Here is a 20337-nt window from a genome sequence, read left to right as displayed (position 1 = left end):
TACGCATTAGGATGAGACACAGCAGAGGATGCACTAAAAAAATGTATATCTGAAAAGAGTGCGTGTATGTCTTTTGGCATTTTGCATTTGAATGTCCTTCAACTGATCATATGTTAAATATGTTATTTGTTGTTTTTTGCATTTTTATATTAGTACCCAAATATAACGAAGAATAAATATTTTTCCATTTCGATGAAATGAAACTAATCTTTATTGTGTCCACTATTGCAGCCCCCTTGGAAAGTCAGTCATGCTCCGAGTAACTCCAATCCTTTATGCGAAATGCCAAGGCAGATTCAAGGTTATTATTCCATGGTACAGAATTATGGGACGAACTATTTGTGGAACGGTGGCGGTTCAGCATCTTGGAGGAGGCAGCAAGATAATGTCAGAATACATAAGCAGCCAATTAGTCGGCCATGGGTTCTCAATGCCAGAAGCAGCTGAAGATATCCAAAGGTCTAAATCAAACTGTCCAGACTGAAACATTGTCATTTGATCAGACTTCCACTTTTGGCTAGTTAGTTTCAAGGGATTCTTAAAAATGGGACACCAGGTTTAGGACGAATTCAGGATTCTGAATGAAATACGAGGTATGGTAAAAAGGTGCTAATAGTAAAAGCAAGGCAATGTTCAGATTTCAGGATCGTTTAATCTGTTCATTTTTGTTTATCCATTTTGATGCGATTAATTTTTTGTAATGATATTGAATAGTTACATGCAAACGATTTGCATGGGATGAGATAAAGTAATCACGAGGAGAATTCTCATCTGTCAGTGCAATGGATGCTTCAAGTCAAGTCTGCATACTGTGATACTTCTATTGCAATGTGAGTACCAAAATTTCTATTCAACAACATTGTCTATAGATCTCCGAGATACTCATCTGTAGCTGCAAGGTCACTATCATGCATCTGCTTAATCTATTAACCCATTTAGGTGTCACTATCCGTTTAGAGGTCCTAATTATACCATTTTTCCTCAACCACTTTCTTGATTAGAAGTTTAATAGTGGAACAAAATCCTTTTATCATTTTGTGGAAATTTATGAAGTTTACCCGTAAGTCTTTTGGTCAATTATAGATTAGTCCAGCAACATTTACTTTGATCAGTCCAACATTATGATGATTATTATTGCAATATCTTGACTTTTCGGTTATATTTGTTACACTTGTTAGTTCCAATTGGATCCATATTATCCCTCTTATATTATTCATGATCATAAATGGTAGCAACGGGTAGTGATATGAATCAAGAGATATCAATCATACAATATGCTTCAATGAAGATGTGAAGAAAATATTGTTGAAATTATCAAAAAATATTTCAATTCATGCCACATTGAAGAAGAATGTAGTTTCATGTTATAAATTTTGGGTGGATTACAATTTAGAGTAATTTAGATTTATTGTATTTCATTAATGTATTTTAAGACTTTTAATTTACTTTAGTTACAATTATATAATGGTTAATTATGGTCATTAAGTATGAATGTTACAACTATTTGAATGTCTTTAGTAGTTTCATTTTGAGGCTATATAAAGCCATGTATGTTGTATTTGTAGGAAGACTTGGAAAATATAGTAAAAAGGAGCATTTGTGCTTTCTTTAGCCAATGGCTAAGTTTATTTGCAATTCTATATAATTTAGGTTGCTTGTAGAATCATTCAAGCTAGGCATGATCAATCTTGCTTGTGGAGTGATTCGAATCTCAAACAAGTGTTCTTGCGTTGAGATATTTGATCAACAAGAATCATTCAAGCTAGGCATGATCAATCTTGCTTGTGGAGTGATTCGAATCTCAAACAAGTGTTCTTACGTTGAGATATTTGATCAACAAGAATCATTCAAGCTAGACATGATCGATCTTGTTTGTGGAGTGATTCGAATGTCAAACAATATTCTTGCTTTGAGATATTCGATCAACAAGGTAATCCAAATTTTACTCCCCTTGTAGTGATTTCCATTCCATATCAGGTAGATTTTCAATTTTTTGTTTAATCTATGGGACACAACTACCACATAGATATTTGACATCTTGAATACTATGGGGTCATAGTTTTATTCTGAATGATAACCCGAACAGGGTTTTGTTTTTGCTTTTGTGGGGGTAGTTGAGACTGGGGTGGGAAGCTGGGAATCTAGAAAATAAAGTGAGGATTTTGGGTGAAGAGAAAAATGGGAGAGGTGGGGCTGTTTCTGCAGATGCACATGGGTGCGTTTTGGTTATTGATTTTAGAAAATCTGGAAAACCAAAAAGACACAATCAGACAGAACAAACTTTTCAGTGCAGATATTGGAGCTTACACTTTGGAAAGAAACTTCATTATTCCCTTAACAACTGCTGTCTCTCTCTACATGATTGACGCTACCAAACGACAAAAAACACTTCACTGCTACTAGTCTAGTCTTACTTCTACCCTTGGCCATTGTCATGAACAAATATGTCTGTTTTTTTTATTACCCTTATTTGACTTTCTACCTTTCTAGAGACAAACATTCATTACAAGGAATTTACCCATACCCAAAAACCCCAACTTTAGTGGTTTAAGACTGCCTGCCCACCCTCACCCTTTACACTTTGATTAGGATGCTTCTTCGATAAATTATGATGTGTAGTCTTTGAATTGTGTTCTTTACACTTTGATCAGGATGCTCGTGTCGTCTTTGAATTGTGTTGTAGGTAGATTTCAATTTTTATGTTCAATAGGTCTTGAAAAGTGTCAAATAGTTGGCGAATTTGACTTTGTGTCTGACTGATTCTCGACATACTTGTAGTTGTTTAGTTGATAAGGATGGACTCCCTTTTTTAGGACACCCAAACCCAGTCACCATATTACTAGTAAGACTGACAAAATATCAAAAATTAAATTCTAAAAGTAGTAGGAAGACAATTTTTTATTTTTTATTTTTCTTATTCCTTTGGTCAAACTGTGGGTGGACTAATGTTTTCCAATTCCAATGGGAAAAGCTTTTATTTACTGTGATTGAAATCAGAGTAATGTTCTTTTTTCACCACCAAGCCTGTTTTGATTACCTATTATTTGGAATTGGATTGTGCTAGGAGATGCGGCGGTCGACGGCGGCGCCGCTACTTTGGCCGGAGGCTGCAGCCTTATGTTTACAACTTCAAAGGTAGGCTGACTCTGCTGGGAACTGTCCCATTTTCCAAAGCAGAGAAAAGCTTTTGCTGTTGGATTATTGTCTGTCTTTCTAATGATTGTGATTTCCCCCTTTAATCTTAGTGTATTATATTACATGTGGTGATGACTAATTTGATTGATAGAAATATATTTCGAAGAAAAATGCAAATTAAAAATCGAGCAAAGGCATGATTATTTGGAACAAGCTCGGCTTGGAAGCAAGCTACTTGTCTCACCCCATTTTATTATTAGTCTGATTGCAATTTTCTCTAATAATTATGTATCTTTATGCCATCCTTCTTTGATGAGCCTTTGCCTTTTGGATCGTCTTCTGTCCAACGTGATACCCTCCCGTTTTTTGGTTCCCGTTGAATTACTAGTCGACCTCATGACAACAATTCTAATAAATGTAACCCCATACAAAGATATTTGAATTAATATAATAGTTGGTAGAAATAAGAACTATAACTATACATTTATTTATTCTGATATATTATAACGGCCCAGATCTACTGCTAGCAGATATTGTCCTCTTTGGGCTTTGAGCTTTTCCTTTCGGGCTTCCCCTCAAAGCTTTAAAACGCGTCTGCTAGGGGAAGGTTTCTACACTCTTATAAATGGTGGTTTGTTCTCCTCCCCTTTGGGGCCAGCGTCCTTATTGGCACACAGCCTCGTGTCTACCCCCTTCGGGGAACAGTGAGAAGACTGACACATCGTCTGTTGTCTGGCTCTGATACCATTTGTAACGACTCAGATCCACCGCTAGCAGAGCTTTCCCTTGAGGGGAAGCGTCTCTGCTAGGGGAAGGTTTTCACACCCTTAAAATGGTGGTTTGTGTTCTCCTCCCTAACCAACTTGGAACATCACATATATCTAATTAGATTTCTTTCTTTTACTTCGGTATGTTTTAGAGAACGGCAATTTTTATATAAAAAATAATAATAATAATAATAAAGGGCAGTATTTATGCCAAAAATAGTGTAATTTGAATAATTCAACAAATAATTGAAAGATAATTAATATAAAGATGGAATTGCTTGCAATAATAATAATAATAAATTAAATAATAATAAAAAATAATAATATAGAGATTGAACCCACAGTTCTACCCTTCTTTCATTTTCATTCTGATAAATTCAAACCCACCAACCCAACTCGATCTTAATCAATATATAAAGTCATTAATTTCATTAATTAATAATGAAAACACATTAATTAATGTATAGTCAACTAAGTAACATAAAATATACCCACCAAATAAAATCATAAATTTTGGAATTCTTTTAATATTAAAACCTCATTTTTTTCCCCTTTTAAGTGATTAATCGACTTTATATGAAGGATAAATACAACTATATGCTTTCTATAAATCGAAAGTGTTCTACTTTCAAACTTAACTTTTCGAACCTTATCAAAGAATATTATTAGACACGTTTATTTCTAAATATATATATAAAAAAATTAAATAAAAATATATAAGAAGAATAAAAACAAAGCATATCTAAGGAATAATGACAAAAGACTACATATCTGACACTTCAACTTTAAACCTCGATTTACTCGAGTGGATAAATTGATACCCTCCGAAATTTTGCTTGTAAATTAAAAATAAAATAAAAATAAAACCAACCTACAAAAATTAGTTCGAGTAGGGTTCAAAATCTAAGTTAAAAATTTGGAAACTAAAAAAAACATCCATAATCGCGTATCTAAAAAATAATCACTAAATTATTTATTATCAATTTAAGCATAACTCAATAAGTTATAGGGAAGAGAAAGCTCTAACCTAGAAAAAAAATATAATTTTTTCGTATCCTTTCAAAGCCAAAAGTTCAAATTTCTACTGGTATCTATTGCACAAAAAGGCACAAATCATCCCCCTTCCTCACAAAATTGTCGAAGAACAAACATAAACGCCCAATAGATCAAAAACGAATTATATATCCAACATTCATTAACGAGAGTAATTTATTCAATTTGATAACTTGTTTGAGTGGAAAGTTTAATTCAAACAAAACCCGAGATTAAAAAATGAAGGTTGAACATTGGATAAACCATAATTAAAAAAAGAAAAAAGAAAAAAAGAAAGACTATGGTTCTAATAAAGCAATACAAACAATAAGATAAATAATCAAAATTTAAAAATAAAATTAGAAAAAGAAAGAACAAATTGTAAAATGAAGAAAATACTTTTTACAAATAATAATATTATAAATAAATAATTTCCAAATATTTCCAATAATATTTATTTTAAGAAAGAAGAGCCAATATTTCATTGCCTTTTATATTTTATTTTCACAATTTTCAAGGTTTTAACCCAAAAAAAATAAGGTCAAAATTAAATATTTCATATTCAGAAATATATAAATAATTATCAAAATAAAATGGCAATATTACAACTCATTCATACATATTATTGGCTATTTCTGTTTGGTAGGAAATTGTCGTTTAATTAAATTAATTATTCCAAATTAACGATGATTTTTCACAAATTAACAGAGGAAAAAAAAAAAAAAAAACCAATTAATTAATTTTTTTTTTTTTTTCAAATTAGGTTTTCTTTTTCATCAATTTCTTCTTCCCCAAATCAATCTTGTTTGAAACCCTAATAATGTTCAGAATTGATGCGAGTTTTTGTTCGTACCATTGACATTGATGAACAAATCCACCATTTCTTGTCTGTGTGTTGTTATTGATCGACTCTTCTTATCCGCTCCTTTCGACGTATTCTTTACGTGTTGTCCTTCGTCAGCGGCAGTCGGAGTGACAGTAGCAGCCGTCGCGGCGGAGGGGGCGGCGGCGGTGGAGGCGGCGACTCTGCTAGGTTTTACTTTGCCGACGATTTCTTTGTCCAGGCCTTTGAGACCTCAGCGATTTTCTCGACTCTCTTGCTTGCGGATAAAAACAGGAAGTTGTCCTTTCCGTCGCTGTTGTTTCTGTATAGAAGATCTCGGAGTTTCCATCTCTTCGATGATCCCGCTGAATTGCTCTTTTTGCATCTCTCGAGCGATTCCTTTGGCGACCAAACGCAGTACGTTCCAGGAAGAACTCCGTCAAGCTCGTCGGCTTCAGACAACGAGAAAGAATTCGTTTCACGCTCTTTGCTCATCAGTTTTCCAAGCGACGGACGATGAACTCTCTTCGGCTTCGCTGTCTTCAAGTTTCCGTCGTTGTCCTCGCCATCAACGTTGCAGTTCTTATCGGCAATCGATCCGTTCATTAACAGATTCATGTTCGAGATCGGATAAATCGGTCTAATCTGACCATTGTAGAAGATATCCTCGGCTGAGATTGTTACCGCCTGCGGCTCCCTAGGAACGACCGCGAACTCGAACTCGAAATCGTCGTCTCTGTTTCCACCGGCAACAGTCTCTGTTTCTTCGTTATCATCGTGTTGAGATTCTTGGTTGAATTCTTCCGGTTCGGCTCCGTTCTGAAGAGAAGAGACGGCGTCAGGTTTCCAGTCGAAAATATAGGAATCAGAATCGGATTCTTTACGGAGTTCCTCCACGACACGGACGGCAATTTCTGCAAATCTGCCGGAGGAGTAGCAGCTAAAGCTAGGAGAGAGGGCAAGAAACAGCGAACCGTCACCGCCTTGCATCATTACAGTCCCTGAGATTCCTCAAATTTGCCCTAATTGCCTGGAACTGCAACTTCCATTTTCTTTCACACACAGGTGAAGAAGAAGAAGAGGAAGAAGAAGAAGAAGAAGAGACAAAGAAGTGAAATGACCAAAATGTAACGCTTAAACCTTCTCAGAATTACATAATGGGCAGTCCCTTTTGGTAATTATATTTTCCTAATAATTTCTTTTTCCACTTTTTTCTTCTGACAATTACGCGCCACTAAAACGCAGCGTTTCACACTTTCCACTATAAAAAAAATATATTTTTTTAACCAAAAAAATTATTTACCATAAAAAAAAACACAAAGAAAAAGTGAAAATTGAACTTTAGGTAAATAAAATTTATAAAGATATCGAATAAATCTACCGATCATTATACTCAAAATTAAATTTATTTCAGGGAGACCATCTCGACTCCTCCCTTTCTCGAGATTAGTATATATACAACTCTCGAAATTAGTGTATAGACAATTATTTTTCGAGCATAGCTTTAGGTTCAGCTTCCGTATACAGTAACTCACTTCGTGAATTGTTGTTGTATGTTGCAGGTTCGAAAAGTCTTTTCTCGAGACTGAGTCGTATGAGGAAATAGTGAATGATATCACCATCTATTAGGTTCGACTCCTGGTCCTGGTTTTTGTACATATCTATTCTAAATTTTTTTTTTTATAGTAAAATAAAAAAAAAAAAATTGAGAATTTAAATATTAAGAAGGAAAATGGAAATAAATAAATAAAATAAATAAAAAAGTTAACAACTTTATGGATTATTATTCTTGGTATTTAAAATAAATAATGGGACCTTTTTAAAATTCTTTACCTCCGAGACACGTAACGCGAGATATTATGACACGTGGAGGATGGTTATAGGACGTACATGTTGAGTAGATATTTTGGATATTTAAACCGTTTAGTAATTGGGGAACTATTGTGTATAGCTTAAAGGTTGGGTTGGTTGACTTTGAAAGACCAACTACGGCGACCGCCCACTAAGGTTGAGACACTTGAGACAGAGGGTCGGGTAGGAAATGTCTGTTTTAATAGGAAATGATGGAGGAAGTGGTTGTTGGATGAAAGTCTCATGTCGGCTAATTTAGGGAATGATCATGGTTTTTTAGGATCCCAAAGCAAAGTCCGAGCTAATTTAGCGTATGTTCAAAGTGGACAATATCATACCATTGTGGAGAGTCGTGATTCTTAACATGGTATCAGAATCATGCCAATAGATTGACAAATCCTCAAATGTCAAAAAAATTATTGAGTCGGGCATAGTAAAAAAGTGACTAAAGTACAAGTTTTCTTTTCTAGACAGGGACTGGGATGAAAACTAAAATAAGAGGCAAGGACGAGACATGAAAGGCTTCTCTATCTCTACCCTTCTCGTGAGCATCTCTACATCGAAGTATGTTCAAAACTCACTTATTAACTCTACATCTATTATCGACTCGATTACGAATTTGAGGGTTCGAGGGAGGTGGTTTAGCCTTGCATCCTCGTCGGTCTCGACATAACATGATTTATCTTTTTTACAATTCCATATTTGCCCTTTTGGTCTATACTCGATAAAATACTTCTATATAAGAGGAGCCTTTTGGGTCGGTGAAATTGGCCAACAGGAGAGCTCCGTGTGCCGCCAGAAACAAAGGCAATTAAGTTATAGTAAAATGGAAGGTGAGCTAATATATCACCGACCTCCACACACTGAATGACACGTGTAGATCTTTAAGCATCAAAACGCATGTAAATTCTACGCGTACATGTAACCGTATCACGTCCCTTTGCCTTTTGCCTCGTCAGCTCTATTACTGTTACGACGTCGTTTAGCATAATATTCTCCCGTGTACAAAAGTAAAAGGAAAAAAAAAAAAAAAAAAAAAAAAGTAATTTAATTATTTCTTCATCTTTGTAATAATTTGATAAAGGAAATTAACATTTCCATTCTATTAAAGTCCAATAATACCTTAGGATAAATTATTAATTATTAAAGTCCAATAAGACTCCGGTGACGGCCCAAGCCCACTGCAAGCAAATATTGTCTTCTTCGGACTTTCTCTTTCGGGCTTCCCCTCACGGCCCAAACCCACTGCTCTTTGGGCTTTTCCTTTCGGACTTCCCCTCCATGCTTGTTCTCCTCCCAAACAAACGTGAGATATCACAATCCACCCCCTACTCTACTTTTCTCCAATCGATGTCCCTCCTTTAGGGCCCAGCGTCCTTACTGGCACACCGCCTTGTGTCTACCCCTTCGGAGAACAGCCTCCTCGCTAGCACATAGTCCGATGTTTGGCTCTGATACCATTTGTAACAACCCAGACCTACCGCTACCAGATATTGTCCTTTTTGGGCTTTTCCCCTCGAGGCTTTAAAACATGTAACATGTCTGCTAGGGAAAGGTTTCCATACCCTTATAAAGGGTATTTCGTTTTCCTCCCCAACCAATGTGGGATATCACAACTCCCTTCCGAGGGGCCCGAGCCATCAGTGAGATACCCCTCTAGAAGGGCTAGAATTCTAACTTTGTGTTAGGACATACGTTGCACTGAATCATCCTGTCACTAAATTGTTGATCATAAAGTTCAAAGGGTTTATATACACAAACATAGATCGATTGAACTAAAAGAAACCAACTCGTTTACGAAGGTACATGTTCGGGTTCGATTCAAACTAAAACTTGTTCGTCGATTTTCCTTCTTGGCATTCCCATTTTATGGTAAACAGAACAGAAACTGCAAGCTTCCAATCCAACTACTCCAAGAAAATTGGTGAATCTACACTCCCTGCTGCTCTTCTCTGTCCATTTCTTGCTCCATTGCTTTGCTACACAAACAAAAATGGCCAAGCCATCAGCTTAAGGCCTTTCCACGATTCATGGAATCTAACAAATAACTTCACTTCTCCATATGGGTTGCATTTATTTGAAAATTCATTCACAAAAGGAAGAAACAGATAAACAATGTAACAGCTCAAGTCCACCGCTAGCTAGATAGTCCGCTTTAGCCTGTTACAGTAACTACAGTAGCACCTCTCCTATCCTAACTCGATTTTAAAACGTATTTTCTAGGGAGAGTATGGTATAAGGAATGCTTGGGCCATTACATAGAGGTTTCCACACTCTTATAAGAAATGCTTCGTTCTCATCTCCAATTGACGTGGGATCTCACAATCCACCTCCCTTGGGGCCCCAACTCCTCGATGGCACACTGACTAGTGTCTGGCTTTGATATTCTTTGTAACAGCTCAAGCCCACAAGGGCCCAACATCCTCGTTGGCACAACGCTTGGTGTTTGGCTTTGATACCATTTGTAACAGCCCAAGCCCACAAGGGCCCAGTATCCTCACTGGCACACCGCCTGGTGTCTGGCTTTGATACCATTTGTAACAGCCCAAGCCTACCGCTAAGCAAATATTGTCCACTTTAGCCTGTTACGTATCCGTCTAAGTCTCACAATTTCAAAACGTTTATACTAGGGAGAGGTCTCCACACCCTTATAAGGAATGCTTCGTTCTCCTCTCCAACCGGGATCTCAAATACAACTTCAAGGGCCAAAAAGCAAGGAATTTTTAATACAGATGCCAGAAGTGATTGATGAAGACTTTCCACAAGCAAAAGCAAAGATTCTACATAGCTTACCAAGTAAGCATAGAAAGTTCATAGGCCAGCCTTCTGCTGTTATGATATGAAAGGGAACAAAGTGTTTGGATTATAATACAAACAAGTTCTCTCCAACTCTAAGCTAACAATCATATTCCATGGGCATATAAACAGATTCCAAAGCAAAAGAACAAGGAAAGTAAGAATCAAATACCTGTGTTCTTGATGATTTGATTACATGTATCAACAGATCATCGCCCGCAATCCGCCTCACTCGCCTTATCAGCTCGTGCCTCGAAATCTTATGATCCTAGAATTCAGAAGCTGAACATAATAAGATCAACCATACCCATAAAAAGTTACATTCAAATGGATCAAATCAAAGTTTACATACCCTGTGATCTTTGTGATACTTAGTAATCATGTCAATTTGAGGGGCAGGTAGACATTTAGATAGAACAGATATCAGAGCTGGAAATGGCATCCAAGGGGAGGTTGGCATTCTCAAAGGCTGTTTGGCTTTCAAAGCACCTAAGAGTAATTGAAGACGCCATTAAAATTGGAATCAAACCATGAAGTCTAGAAAGCAAGTTCCAAGGAATTTACTAACCTTTCCAACGAGGAGGAATTCTGAAACTAATTAGATACTCAGGCAAGATGTGAGTGTTCATGTTTGTGCTCCAAATTATGTATGTTTTTGGTGCAAAGAGATTATCAACACCAGAATCAAACGCTTCAGAGCATGGATGATTCTGTCTAGAACCAGGATGAACAAGCTCAGATTTCCCCAATATCACACGGCAAAGCAATAGATGTCTTAATCCATCTTCATCAACAACAGTATCTTCCAGACTAAAAAATTGAAACAAACAATCAAATGGGGTTCTAAATTCACAAGAAGAACATAAACTCAAATGGGTTAAGCATCAAATTTGAAACAAACAATCAAATGGTTCTAAATTCACAAGAAGAACATGAACTCAAAAGGGTTAATCACGAAGAACATGATCGTGGATATTACTTTTAAGACTAACCTTTCAAGTGGATGATCATCAGGGGAGAGGTAAATGCCATTACCAAGAGATTGAGAACTCTCAAGCTTGTTGCAATGGGAAAATCCATAGCCCAGAATGCTGTTGATTTGATCCTTCGAAGCCCCCAACCAAGCGTACTTGACATTAGCATTCCCCCCATTTTTCTTCGCTATTGCTTGCAAGTAAATCTGAAACGTGTGCAGCCGGGCTTGCCCAATATGGGTCGAATGGCTGTTCTTGTAAACGGCAGAGACCGTAGTTTCCTGGCCGAGCAATCCGAAACTGGTTATGAATTTTCTCTTGATTAGGTCGTAGATCTTTTCTTCAGCAAGTTTCACTAAACCCTCGTTGATCCATTCCACATGCTCCATACTCGGCCCTGAAATTCCGCTTTCAGAGTCCGAAACCACCGAGTCCTGATCGGGATCAGTCGAATCTCCGGCGTCGGAGAATCGGTCGGAAACATCATGGTCGGAAACTCCATTCGCAAGACAGTGATCACTTCCGAATTGCTGAAACCGTTCCCGACATTTATCCTGATTGTTCTCCATCGATTGAAATACACGATTAACAACGAAAACAGAGTACAAAAACAGAGATATCCCAAACTGGGCTATCTAAAACAGAGTACAAGAAGAAGAAAAACCCAGATATCTAAAACAGAGATATCCCAAACTAGGCTATACAGAACCGAAAAACAACCAGAAACTCATCAATGGCGATTCTAATCGCAAAATTAGTGAAAAAGAATCAAATCTACACAGAACCCAACTCAAGAACGAGAAACAGAGGAAAGAAAATCACAGAAGAAGAAGAAGAAGAAGAAGACACAAACAAATAAATGGAACCCAGTAATCATATGCCGCCAAACGCAAGTCGGTTAACTCCAAAAACTTAAGACCCAAGAAACAAAACAGGTATGAACGTAAACGGAAAGTTGAATTTGAATACAAACAGAGAGAGAGAGTAGGAATTGGAAAGAGTTACTTGGAGAAGACGAAGAACAAGATCAAAATTGGCAGTTATAAGGTCGAAAAAGAATTGGGCGGTTTGTGGGATTATGATGGGCGGTGCCCCGCTATTAGTTTTTGCGGAAATCCATTTGATTTTTTTCGTTCAAAGCCTGCGTCCGTGGAGCAGTAACTCCGTAATCGAGGAGGCCCCTGTTTTATTTATAATTCCTGTATTGTGAAATTACCTTTATACCCTCGTAGGGGCAAGACTTTATGTTCAAGTTGGTAACCATATCAATTTAATTTAATAAAATTTCATGTATATCTATAAATACGTTCATACCTCAATTGGTTGAGATAGATACTGAGTATCAAGACCGAGTAGAAAATATTAGGAGTGTTCATATGATTCGAGAACTCGACCAACTTAGACTATCCATCCTAAACCTTACAAAAAAAATTGAGTCAGATCAACCCGACCAACTCGACCAACTCGAAAATAAGACTACAACCAAACTCAACCTTATCGTACTTTAATAAAAATTGAAAATATTTGGTGTTTATAATCGATGTTAGTGATGCGTTGTGACTTGTGAATATCTGATATTTGAGTCTTATGAGATTTTAGTCATTGATGTAACAGGTATGATCGATAAATATAATTCTTTTAGATAATTCAAAAAATAACTCGAAAATCCGACCCAACCCGAGAATAGAGGGCTGAGTTTTAAACTATACTGAGATTGTTTAAGTCACCGACTCAACTAACCTAAAATTTTCAGTTGGTCCAAACGATTCTCCAATCCAACTTAACCCATGTACACCCTTAAAAAATACTAAAATGTTGTACGTATAACTTACTGTCGTTTTTATTTCTTTTTTCAAATAATTGAACGACGTTTAAACCCTTCCACCTTAGACGTTGAACTCTAAAATAATCGAGCCTGTTTAATTCTATAACATTTTTATTTATTTGAATCTAATTTTAAAATATTTTTTTTATATATATCAAATTTATTAAAAAAAAAAAAAAAGAATAGGGAAAGTTCCCCCACAGATTTATAAAGAAGACCATGGGTAAATAATTAAATACCAATTTTTTTTTTTATTAATAATAAATTAATAATAAATCCTATGACCCGCCATCTTTTCCCTTATCTGTAGATACATAATGGACTAAAGTGGATAATATCTGTTAGCTCAATAGTATCAGAGCTAGATACCGGGTAGTGTTCCAGTAAGTACGAGGGTTGATTGAGATTGGCGAGGGTTGGAGACAATTCCTTTTAAAATCGCTTTTAGGCTTGAAGAGCGGAAGAGGATTGAATATGCTCGATTGTAAAGGAGACTGACGGTTAGCGGGCAATTACATTCTAATAAGATAAATACATCATTTTCCGATTTAATTATATAATAATAAAATCATTTTGAATTAAATATCATTATATTAATATTCCTACTTAATTTTACTTCTAACTTTCCATTTACAATATCATTTTTTAAATATTAGACAAAAATAATTTAATTTATATACATAAATTTTGGTTTAATATTGTAATAATAATAATAATTTATAATATATTTTAAGCTTGAATTATTTGCAATTATTATTTTATGGATAAGATGCCATAAGTAGAAGGTTCAAGTGGGGCCCACTTGGGTCAACTGGTTCGCTGTGCCTTGGAAAAGAAGAAAATATCATATGATATATATATGTAATCTAATAATATTAATATGTAACACCTCCAACTTATTATAAAGTTTTTCATTTGTATTAAATTAATAAATACATTATGGGTAACTTTAATTACATTTAAACATAAATTTCGATTATTGCGTAATTAAAATTATAATTTAGAATATAATTTTGATTTATTCTTCCGTCCCTCTCCTAAACTTTTCTATCAAATACTTTGAATCTCGAAATATTTACAAATAGAATTGATTTTGTCCCGCTAGATATCGTTTCACACTGGTAAACTTAACTGACAAGAAAAATAATGTATTAAAAATATACTGTTATTAATTTTTTTCAGTAAATATTCTACGGATTATTCTACGACCCGATTTAATTAGAAATTTACTTTGAAATTTACCTATAAGGGTAGTTTGTATTTTTAAAAATTAATTTATTAAAGGGCAAGGTTTTTAATTTTAATTTTCATATATATATATATATATATATATATATATATATATATATATATTTATTTATTTATTTATTTATTTTATATAATTACTATTATTTATTTTATGGAAAAAAATTGGTGAATTACTGTTTTTAATTTTTTTATATGGGCTTCAATTTCATAGCCCAATAAGCTTGAAAAGCCTTTTTACATTAACCAACCAAAAAAAGCCCATAGCCCACTTCATCTCAATTGGGCCACTAGTAGAACTCAACTTCCCCCAAGGCCCAACCCTAACGTTTGTTAGGGAGAGGTTTCCACATCCTTATCAGAAATGCTTTGTTCGCTTCTCGAGCCGATGTGGGACCTTGAGCTTCCTTGTTGGCACACTGCCCGGTGTACTCTGATTTCATTTGTAACAACCCAAGTCTACTGCTAGTAAATATTATTAGCAGCTTATCTGCTAGCGGTAGGCCTGAAGTGTTACAAATGTTATCAGAGCCAGACATCGAGCGATGTGCCAGTGAGGAAGTTGTTCCCTAAAGGGGGTAGACACGACGTGATTTGACATTAAGGATGCTGGCCCCGAAGGGGGTGGGAGTGGATTTGGTGGGGGTCCCACATCGATTGGAGAAAGGAACGAGTGCCAATGAGGACGCTGGACCCTGTAAGGGGGTGGATTGTGATATCCCACATTGGATGGGGAGGAGAACGAAACATCGTAGCCTTGATGGAAAGTTGATCTTTTGTACAACGACGTATTTTGAATTCTCGTTATTGTGTTGTTTGGAGACCTTTAATGGATTTCGTCAAATCTATTACCTCATAAATGAGTCGTTGATTTGTAACGAATATGATTCGTCTAGTATGTAAAGTTGATTATGTATGGGTCAAAAGTGGGGGAAAAAAAAATCAAGAACGGTTTCTAATTGAAAGTGAAAGAAATGAATTTTAGGCTTAACTAGAAATATAAGGAAAAGGGCGGACGTTTTCATGCTCGAGAATAAAAATGTAACAATCCAACCTCATCGCTAGCATATATCATCTATTTTGATCACACGTCTGTTCGGGAAATTTTTTCACATCCTTACAAGATCTAACAAAAGAAAATCATTAGTACGAGAATAAAAATATTAGCCACAAAAAGCGTTAGAAGAAAATTTAATATGTAATAATATGTAATAATATGTAATAATATTTGAGGGAGAAAAATAAAGTGACGTTGACTGCAGCCATAACGAGGCTGCAAAGTTTGACCACCATAAAAAATCAGGACCACACTTTTAAATCTCATTTTGATGATCAAATCTACACCGTTCATTTACATCCTTTAGTCCCTTTATTCTTCAAATTATATAAATTCTCATTTACACAATTTTAGTATAATGTTTTTTAGATGATAAAATTTAATCATTTAATTAATATTATCATTGTCGACCAAAAGTGGAGCCTTTAAGGGTAGCGCCGCCGCAAGCACCGTCGCTGCCGGCGAGGGAGGTGGATTTTATTTTATTTTTTTAAAAAAAAGGACCAGAAAATACAACATTTTGCAAATCCATTTTTTTTAATAGAAAAATTAAACTTTTGAATTCGTGGATTATTTATTGGCCTTTACGAATCTTTTTTTTTTTTTTTTTTAATAATAAAAAACGAGGGGTGTTTTTAGAATTTAGGAGAAAAAGGGGGGCGAAATTGAAAAGAAAGAAAAGGGGAGGGTTAAAAATGCAAAGTAAAGGGAGATATGAAAGATGCCAGCATCTTGGAGGTTGCTTGAAACTCAAGATTTTGAATAATTTTAATATTTTTTTATTTAATTTTCATTGACAAAAAAAAAAAAAAAAAAAAAAATGTCGGATCCAAGTGATTTTGAAATCATGATGTGCCACTACCAACAACCCATTCATGTATGAGATATAATTATCCAAACATTTTATACAAATATAATTTTTTTTTTTTAAATAAATTGATTTTTAACGATTGAATTAAATTTTGTAATGGTAAGAACCGATGTATCTTTAACCACTGAACTATGTATGCATTAGCAATTATATGTAGCTTTTGAATAGAACAAGACAAAAAGTTGGATTTTATACCTGCATATTGAGTCTAGCCGCGCACCCGTTCTCTAATATCCCATTTCTTCCACCGGGTAAAACCCGACCGACTCATAGGTAATGGCTTGGTGAATGGAACCCATTAGAGAAATCCACGTCTTTTATTTTGAGTGGCACATAACAATTAGAGGAAGGTTTCAAAATGTTTAGGGGTTGGATATAATCATCGTCTTGGTTGATTTTTCTATACCAAATAATTTTAGACATGGAAGTAATTACCTAGGTTATACACTATCAAACGTGTAGTCGTCGCTTGTTTACTAGTTAGCCTATAATATTGATTTCTTAAAACTGTTTTCTAAAACTTTCTCTGTCCCCGTTTTCTATAATAATTTTTTAGGAACGGGGTTAGAGGCTTGAGCATATGTCCCACGTGCCAACAACGACCTAAATTCTAGTTTGTTGACTTACTCGAAGGTGAGAACAAGTGTTGTACAACCATGTTACGAGTCCTAGTAGAGTAATTATGACAGTGACTGAGTGGAGTTTAATTTTAGGGATTAAAGTAAAATAATAATAATAAATAAATAAATTTGTAAAGAGAACAAAATTAATGAGTATGAGATAGGGAATCAACGTGGGGTTGGAGACTCCACTTTTGTTTTTTAGGTTTGACATTAACTTCTCTTTGGTCCCTTTTAAGTGTGTTCCTCAAGCTTTGTTTCTCACATGCTCTCCTCATTCTCCGTCTCCGATATTTATCTTATATTTTATTTCAATCCCGAAAAAAATATTTGGTAAGATGGTCACATTGCAGCTCTCGCCCGTCCTTTAGATTCAAAAATTTGCATGCTTTTAAATAATCACTAGATATGACGACAATATCCAACAATACAAACCTACCGGTCACTTTGAGTATTTTTCAGATCTAATAGTGCAAAACAACCCGACAAACACCTTGGGACTGCAAACTCCTAAAAAATTATTCAACGAGGCAGTCACACATATTTAGAGAAAAATTATCCAACGAGACTACTACAATCTACGTGTCACCAGCCTCAAAACAGCAGTTGAATGCTGATTCAAAATTTTGCATAACCCTAATATAACTATTGGATATGAATTCGAGAATCCAATAGTGCAAAACCATCGGACACCTCGTGAATACAAGCGCCTCGAAAACATTGCCTTTAGGTTCATCAAAAGACTCCCTAAATCACACTTTACATGTCTATAATTCCCGCTAAGTCAAACTTAATCAAACTTTAAAACAATGGCGGGTTTTCAATGCAACGAGGAGTACTCATTCAATTCATTACAATATGATATCATATGTCAATCTCTTTTATTGGTTCTAAAGTTGATTTAGAAGGGTTTTTTGAAAACTTGTGCCATAAAAAGGAAGAAAAAAACAGAGTCACATGAAACAAAACTGGCAGTGCCCCCCCCAAACAACAAAAAGAAGAAGATTTGGATGAAGGAATTAGTGTCATAAGATTAGGAGAGGAAGAATCTATGCCTTGCTTGTAGGAGGGGGAGGAGAGAAGGGTCCCACGCTCCATTTTTTGGGCCCCTAAGTGGAGTGCTCTTTGGGGATGCTTTCTTTAACGAGGACCCAAAAATTCTCACCATTCTACTACTTCCACATCAGCTTCTTCTTCCATTAAGCTCAGCCAATCACAGCCCTCCATTTTGCCACGTTGGAGTTGTCTTTTGGTTGCTTTAGTGTTCCTTGTGGGGTACCCTACAGACAGTGTAGGGACCCACTGAAATGTTCTTACCACCGACGATGTTTTTGTCATCCTTAACATCTCTCTGCTAAGCTAACTAACACAGTGGCTGCTACCCTTTTCCCCTTCCATCTCTTCAAATATACCTCTTTTTCTTCCTTCTTCTTCACATCCCATTCTCTTCTTCTTCTGAAACTGATCTCTTTGGGATTAATGGAGCTGTTTTTGGTGCCCATTTTGTCAGTGGATAATGAAATGGAGTGAGTTTTAAGTGAAGTTTTTGTGGGTTCCTCTGTTTTTCTCAGTTCATTCATGGGTCTTACTTCTCTTCAAGTCTGCATGGACTCCTCTGATTGGCTACAACAGGTATATATCATCAAAACTCACCCTTTCTTCTCTTTTGAGTAAGCCTAGTTAGTACCCGACTCGAACCGAATCGAGCCGAGCCGAGCCGAGTGGAGTCTGGCATTGTGAGAGATGGACAAAGAACTGACATTTTTGTTGTGTGTTTTTGGTTTAGGGAAGTGGTAACGAGGAGTCTGGCATGGATTGTTCGTCATTATCGGGGGACATGCTGTCATGTTCAAGGCCACTGACAGAGAGGAGGTTGAGGCCTCAACATGACCAAGCACTGAAATGCCCAAGATGTGACTCAACTCATACCAAATTTTGTTACTACAACAACTACAGCCTCTCTCAGCCTCGCTACTTTTGCAAGACTTGTCGTCGGTACTGGACCAAAGGCGGCACTCTCCGCAACATCCCGGTCGGTGGTGGTTGCAGGAAGAACAAGAAAGTTACTACTACTAAGAAATCCAATAGTGACCCGATTCATCATCAACAACAACAACAACCACGACAACCTATTTCCCAGATCCATCATCATCATATAGCGTCTTCTTCTTCTTCTTCCCTTCATAATCATAATCATAATCCCACTGATCTTCATCTCTCGTTTTCAAATCAAGTACACTTCCCCTCTCAGTTCAATCCCCTTATTGGAACACCAAATTTCATCTCAAGCATAGGAATGCTTGAAGCTCACCATCACACCGCTCGACCAATCGACTTCATGGACTCCAAAATGGAAGCCCTTGTTGGCAATGCTCATTACAACCCCACAAACTCTGACCATTTGGCCATGGTGGGTGGGTTTGCTGGAGATCACATTGCCGCTGCTGGCCATGCTCTGTCGCCGAGTTTCCATGGCCTTTGCTCCCCTTATGGACTCTCACTTGATGGGAACGCTGCAGGCATGGGACAAGGAGTGATGATTCCTTATGAACATGAACAAAATGAGGATCCAAATGCAATGGAAGTGAAGCCGAATACAAAGCTTTTGGCTTTGGAATGGCAAGATCAGGAGGGATGTTCTGAGAAAGTTGAGTCCTATGGATTTATAAATGGAATTGGGTCGTCTTGGAATGGGATGATGAATGGATACGGATCATCAACAACGAACCCATTGGTCTAAAATCCGATCAGGGGAATCAAAAGGGCATGGCTCGAATGAAATCAAGAACTATTTGCCTTGATTTCCTCTCCTTTCTATCAGTTTCTTAAGAATATGTCTTGATTTTTGTTTAATTTGGAGTGTGGCTTTGGGATTGTGTCGGCTAATCCAAGGCTCTCTGTTAGGATTTTTCTTGTGTTATCGAGGAAGATTATCTAGGGAGTGCTTTTGTAGTATAAAAGAACAAAGAACAAGTATGATTTGGAACGTAATTATCATATAATTAGACTTGTTTTTCCTTTAAGTAAAGGGATTATTGACTGATTATTAAGTTCTAAGTATATTTGAGTAATGATGAGTATGATAATCAAGATGGTAGATCACATGCATCAAATATTCCTCTCATGCATGTCTTTTAGACGTAAAAGAAAAGGATATAATATGTATTGGTTGAGTTATACCATGTTTGAGTTCTTATCCTTCGAACGTTGTTCAATAAACTTGATAATTTCAGTGGTTGTCGCCTGTTTCTTTCATGTCAAGCTAACCAATGTTCGTCCAATAAACCTATTAAGATTAAAGATAAAAACCTGTATAGAATCAAAATTCAAAGTTAAAGAAG

General features: G+C 36.1%; 2 protein-coding genes, 1 long non-coding RNA gene and 1 other non-coding gene across 10 annotated transcripts in view; 2 read left to right on the top strand and 2 right to left on the bottom strand.

The window, feature by feature from the left end:
- LOC111801564 (uncharacterized) overlaps window positions 1-4592 on the top strand; it is a 5935-nt gene extending 1343 nt beyond the window's left edge. For 2 of the 6 annotated variants that reach the window (XR_015422508.1, XR_015422507.1), the window contains exons 3-4: window positions 232-593; window positions 715-4592. This is a non-coding gene — a long non-coding RNA (uncharacterized LOC111801564). Of the gene's footprint in view, window positions 65-231; window positions 594-714 lie in introns of all 6 variants that reach the window. The other 4 variants (XR_015422509.1, XR_015422510.1, XR_015422506.1 and 1 more) reach the window with 4 other exon arrangements.
- Window positions 4593-5470: 878 nt separating this feature from the next.
- On the bottom strand, window positions 5471-6912 carry LOC111801800 (uncharacterized). Its single transcript, XR_015422504.1, has one exon. It is a non-coding gene; the product is annotated as an uncharacterized LOC111801800 (transcript).
- A 2392-nt stretch (window positions 6913-9304) lies between these two features.
- On the bottom strand, window positions 9305-12545 carry LOC111801798 (putative inactive poly [ADP-ribose] polymerase SRO5). 2 transcript variants are annotated; one of them, XM_023685960.2, is made up of 6 exons: window positions 12384-12537; window positions 11397-11932; window positions 10973-11214; window positions 10757-10893; window positions 10577-10672; window positions 9305-9587 (listed from the first exon to the last, which is right to left on the bottom strand). In XM_023685960.2, the coding sequence occupies exons 2-6, from the start codon at window positions 11765-11767 to the stop codon at window positions 9516-9518; spliced, it is 918 nt and encodes a 305-aa protein (XP_023541728.2). In that variant the 5' UTR covers window positions 11768-11932; window positions 12384-12537; the 3' UTR covers window positions 9305-9515. The 2 variants fall into 2 exon arrangements, with proteins under 2 accessions (XP_023541728.2, XP_086982811.1); XM_087126685.1 differs by having other exon boundaries at window positions 11397-12545.
- Window positions 12546-18359: 5814 nt separating this feature from the next.
- LOC111801799 (dof zinc finger protein DOF5.6) lies at window positions 18360-20042 on the top strand. Its single transcript, XM_023685962.2, has 2 exons — window positions 18360-18628; window positions 18783-20042. The coding sequence occupies exons 1-2, from the start codon at window positions 18575-18577 to the stop codon at window positions 19734-19736; spliced, it is 1008 nt and encodes a 335-aa protein (XP_023541730.2). The 5' UTR covers window positions 18360-18574; the 3' UTR covers window positions 19737-20042.
- Window positions 20043-20337: the final 295 nt, after the last annotated feature.

Source organism: Cucurbita pepo, chromosome 9 (genome assembly GCF_057944985.1).
Source record: "Cucurbita pepo subsp. pepo isolate OVF chromosome 9, ASM5794498v1, whole genome shotgun sequence".
NCBI classification, from domain to species: Eukaryota; Viridiplantae; Streptophyta; class Magnoliopsida; order Cucurbitales; family Cucurbitaceae; genus Cucurbita; species Cucurbita pepo.
The sequence above is the reverse complement of the archived record's forward strand: the minus strand, read 5'-3'. Positions and strand labels throughout refer to the sequence as shown.

What these genes read in the sequence shown, in the direction of transcription:
- LOC111801798 (XM_087126685.1), bottom strand. Translation starts at nt 11,947, where the DNA reads ATGGAGAACAATCAGGATAAATGTCGGGAACGGTTTCAGCAATTCGGA. An exon ending in GATGATCATCCACTTGAAAG is followed by an intron (nt 11,215 to 11,396) that starts GTTAGTCTTAAA and finishes TCAATTTTTTAG; the next exon opens with TCTGGAAGATACTGTTGTTG. An exon ending in TCAAATCATCAAGAACACAG is followed by an intron (nt 9,588 to 10,576) that starts GTATTTGATTCT and finishes TTGTTTGTGTAG; the next exon opens with CAAAGCAATGGAGCAAGAAA.
- LOC111801799 (XM_023685962.2), top strand. Translation starts at nt 18,575, where the DNA reads ATGGGTCTTACTTCTCTTCAAGTCTGCATGGACTCCTCTGATTGGCTA. An exon ending in CCTCTGATTGGCTACAACAG is followed by an intron (nt 18,629 to 18,782) that starts GTATATATCATC and finishes TTTTTGGTTTAG; the next exon opens with GGAAGTGGTAACGAGGAGTC.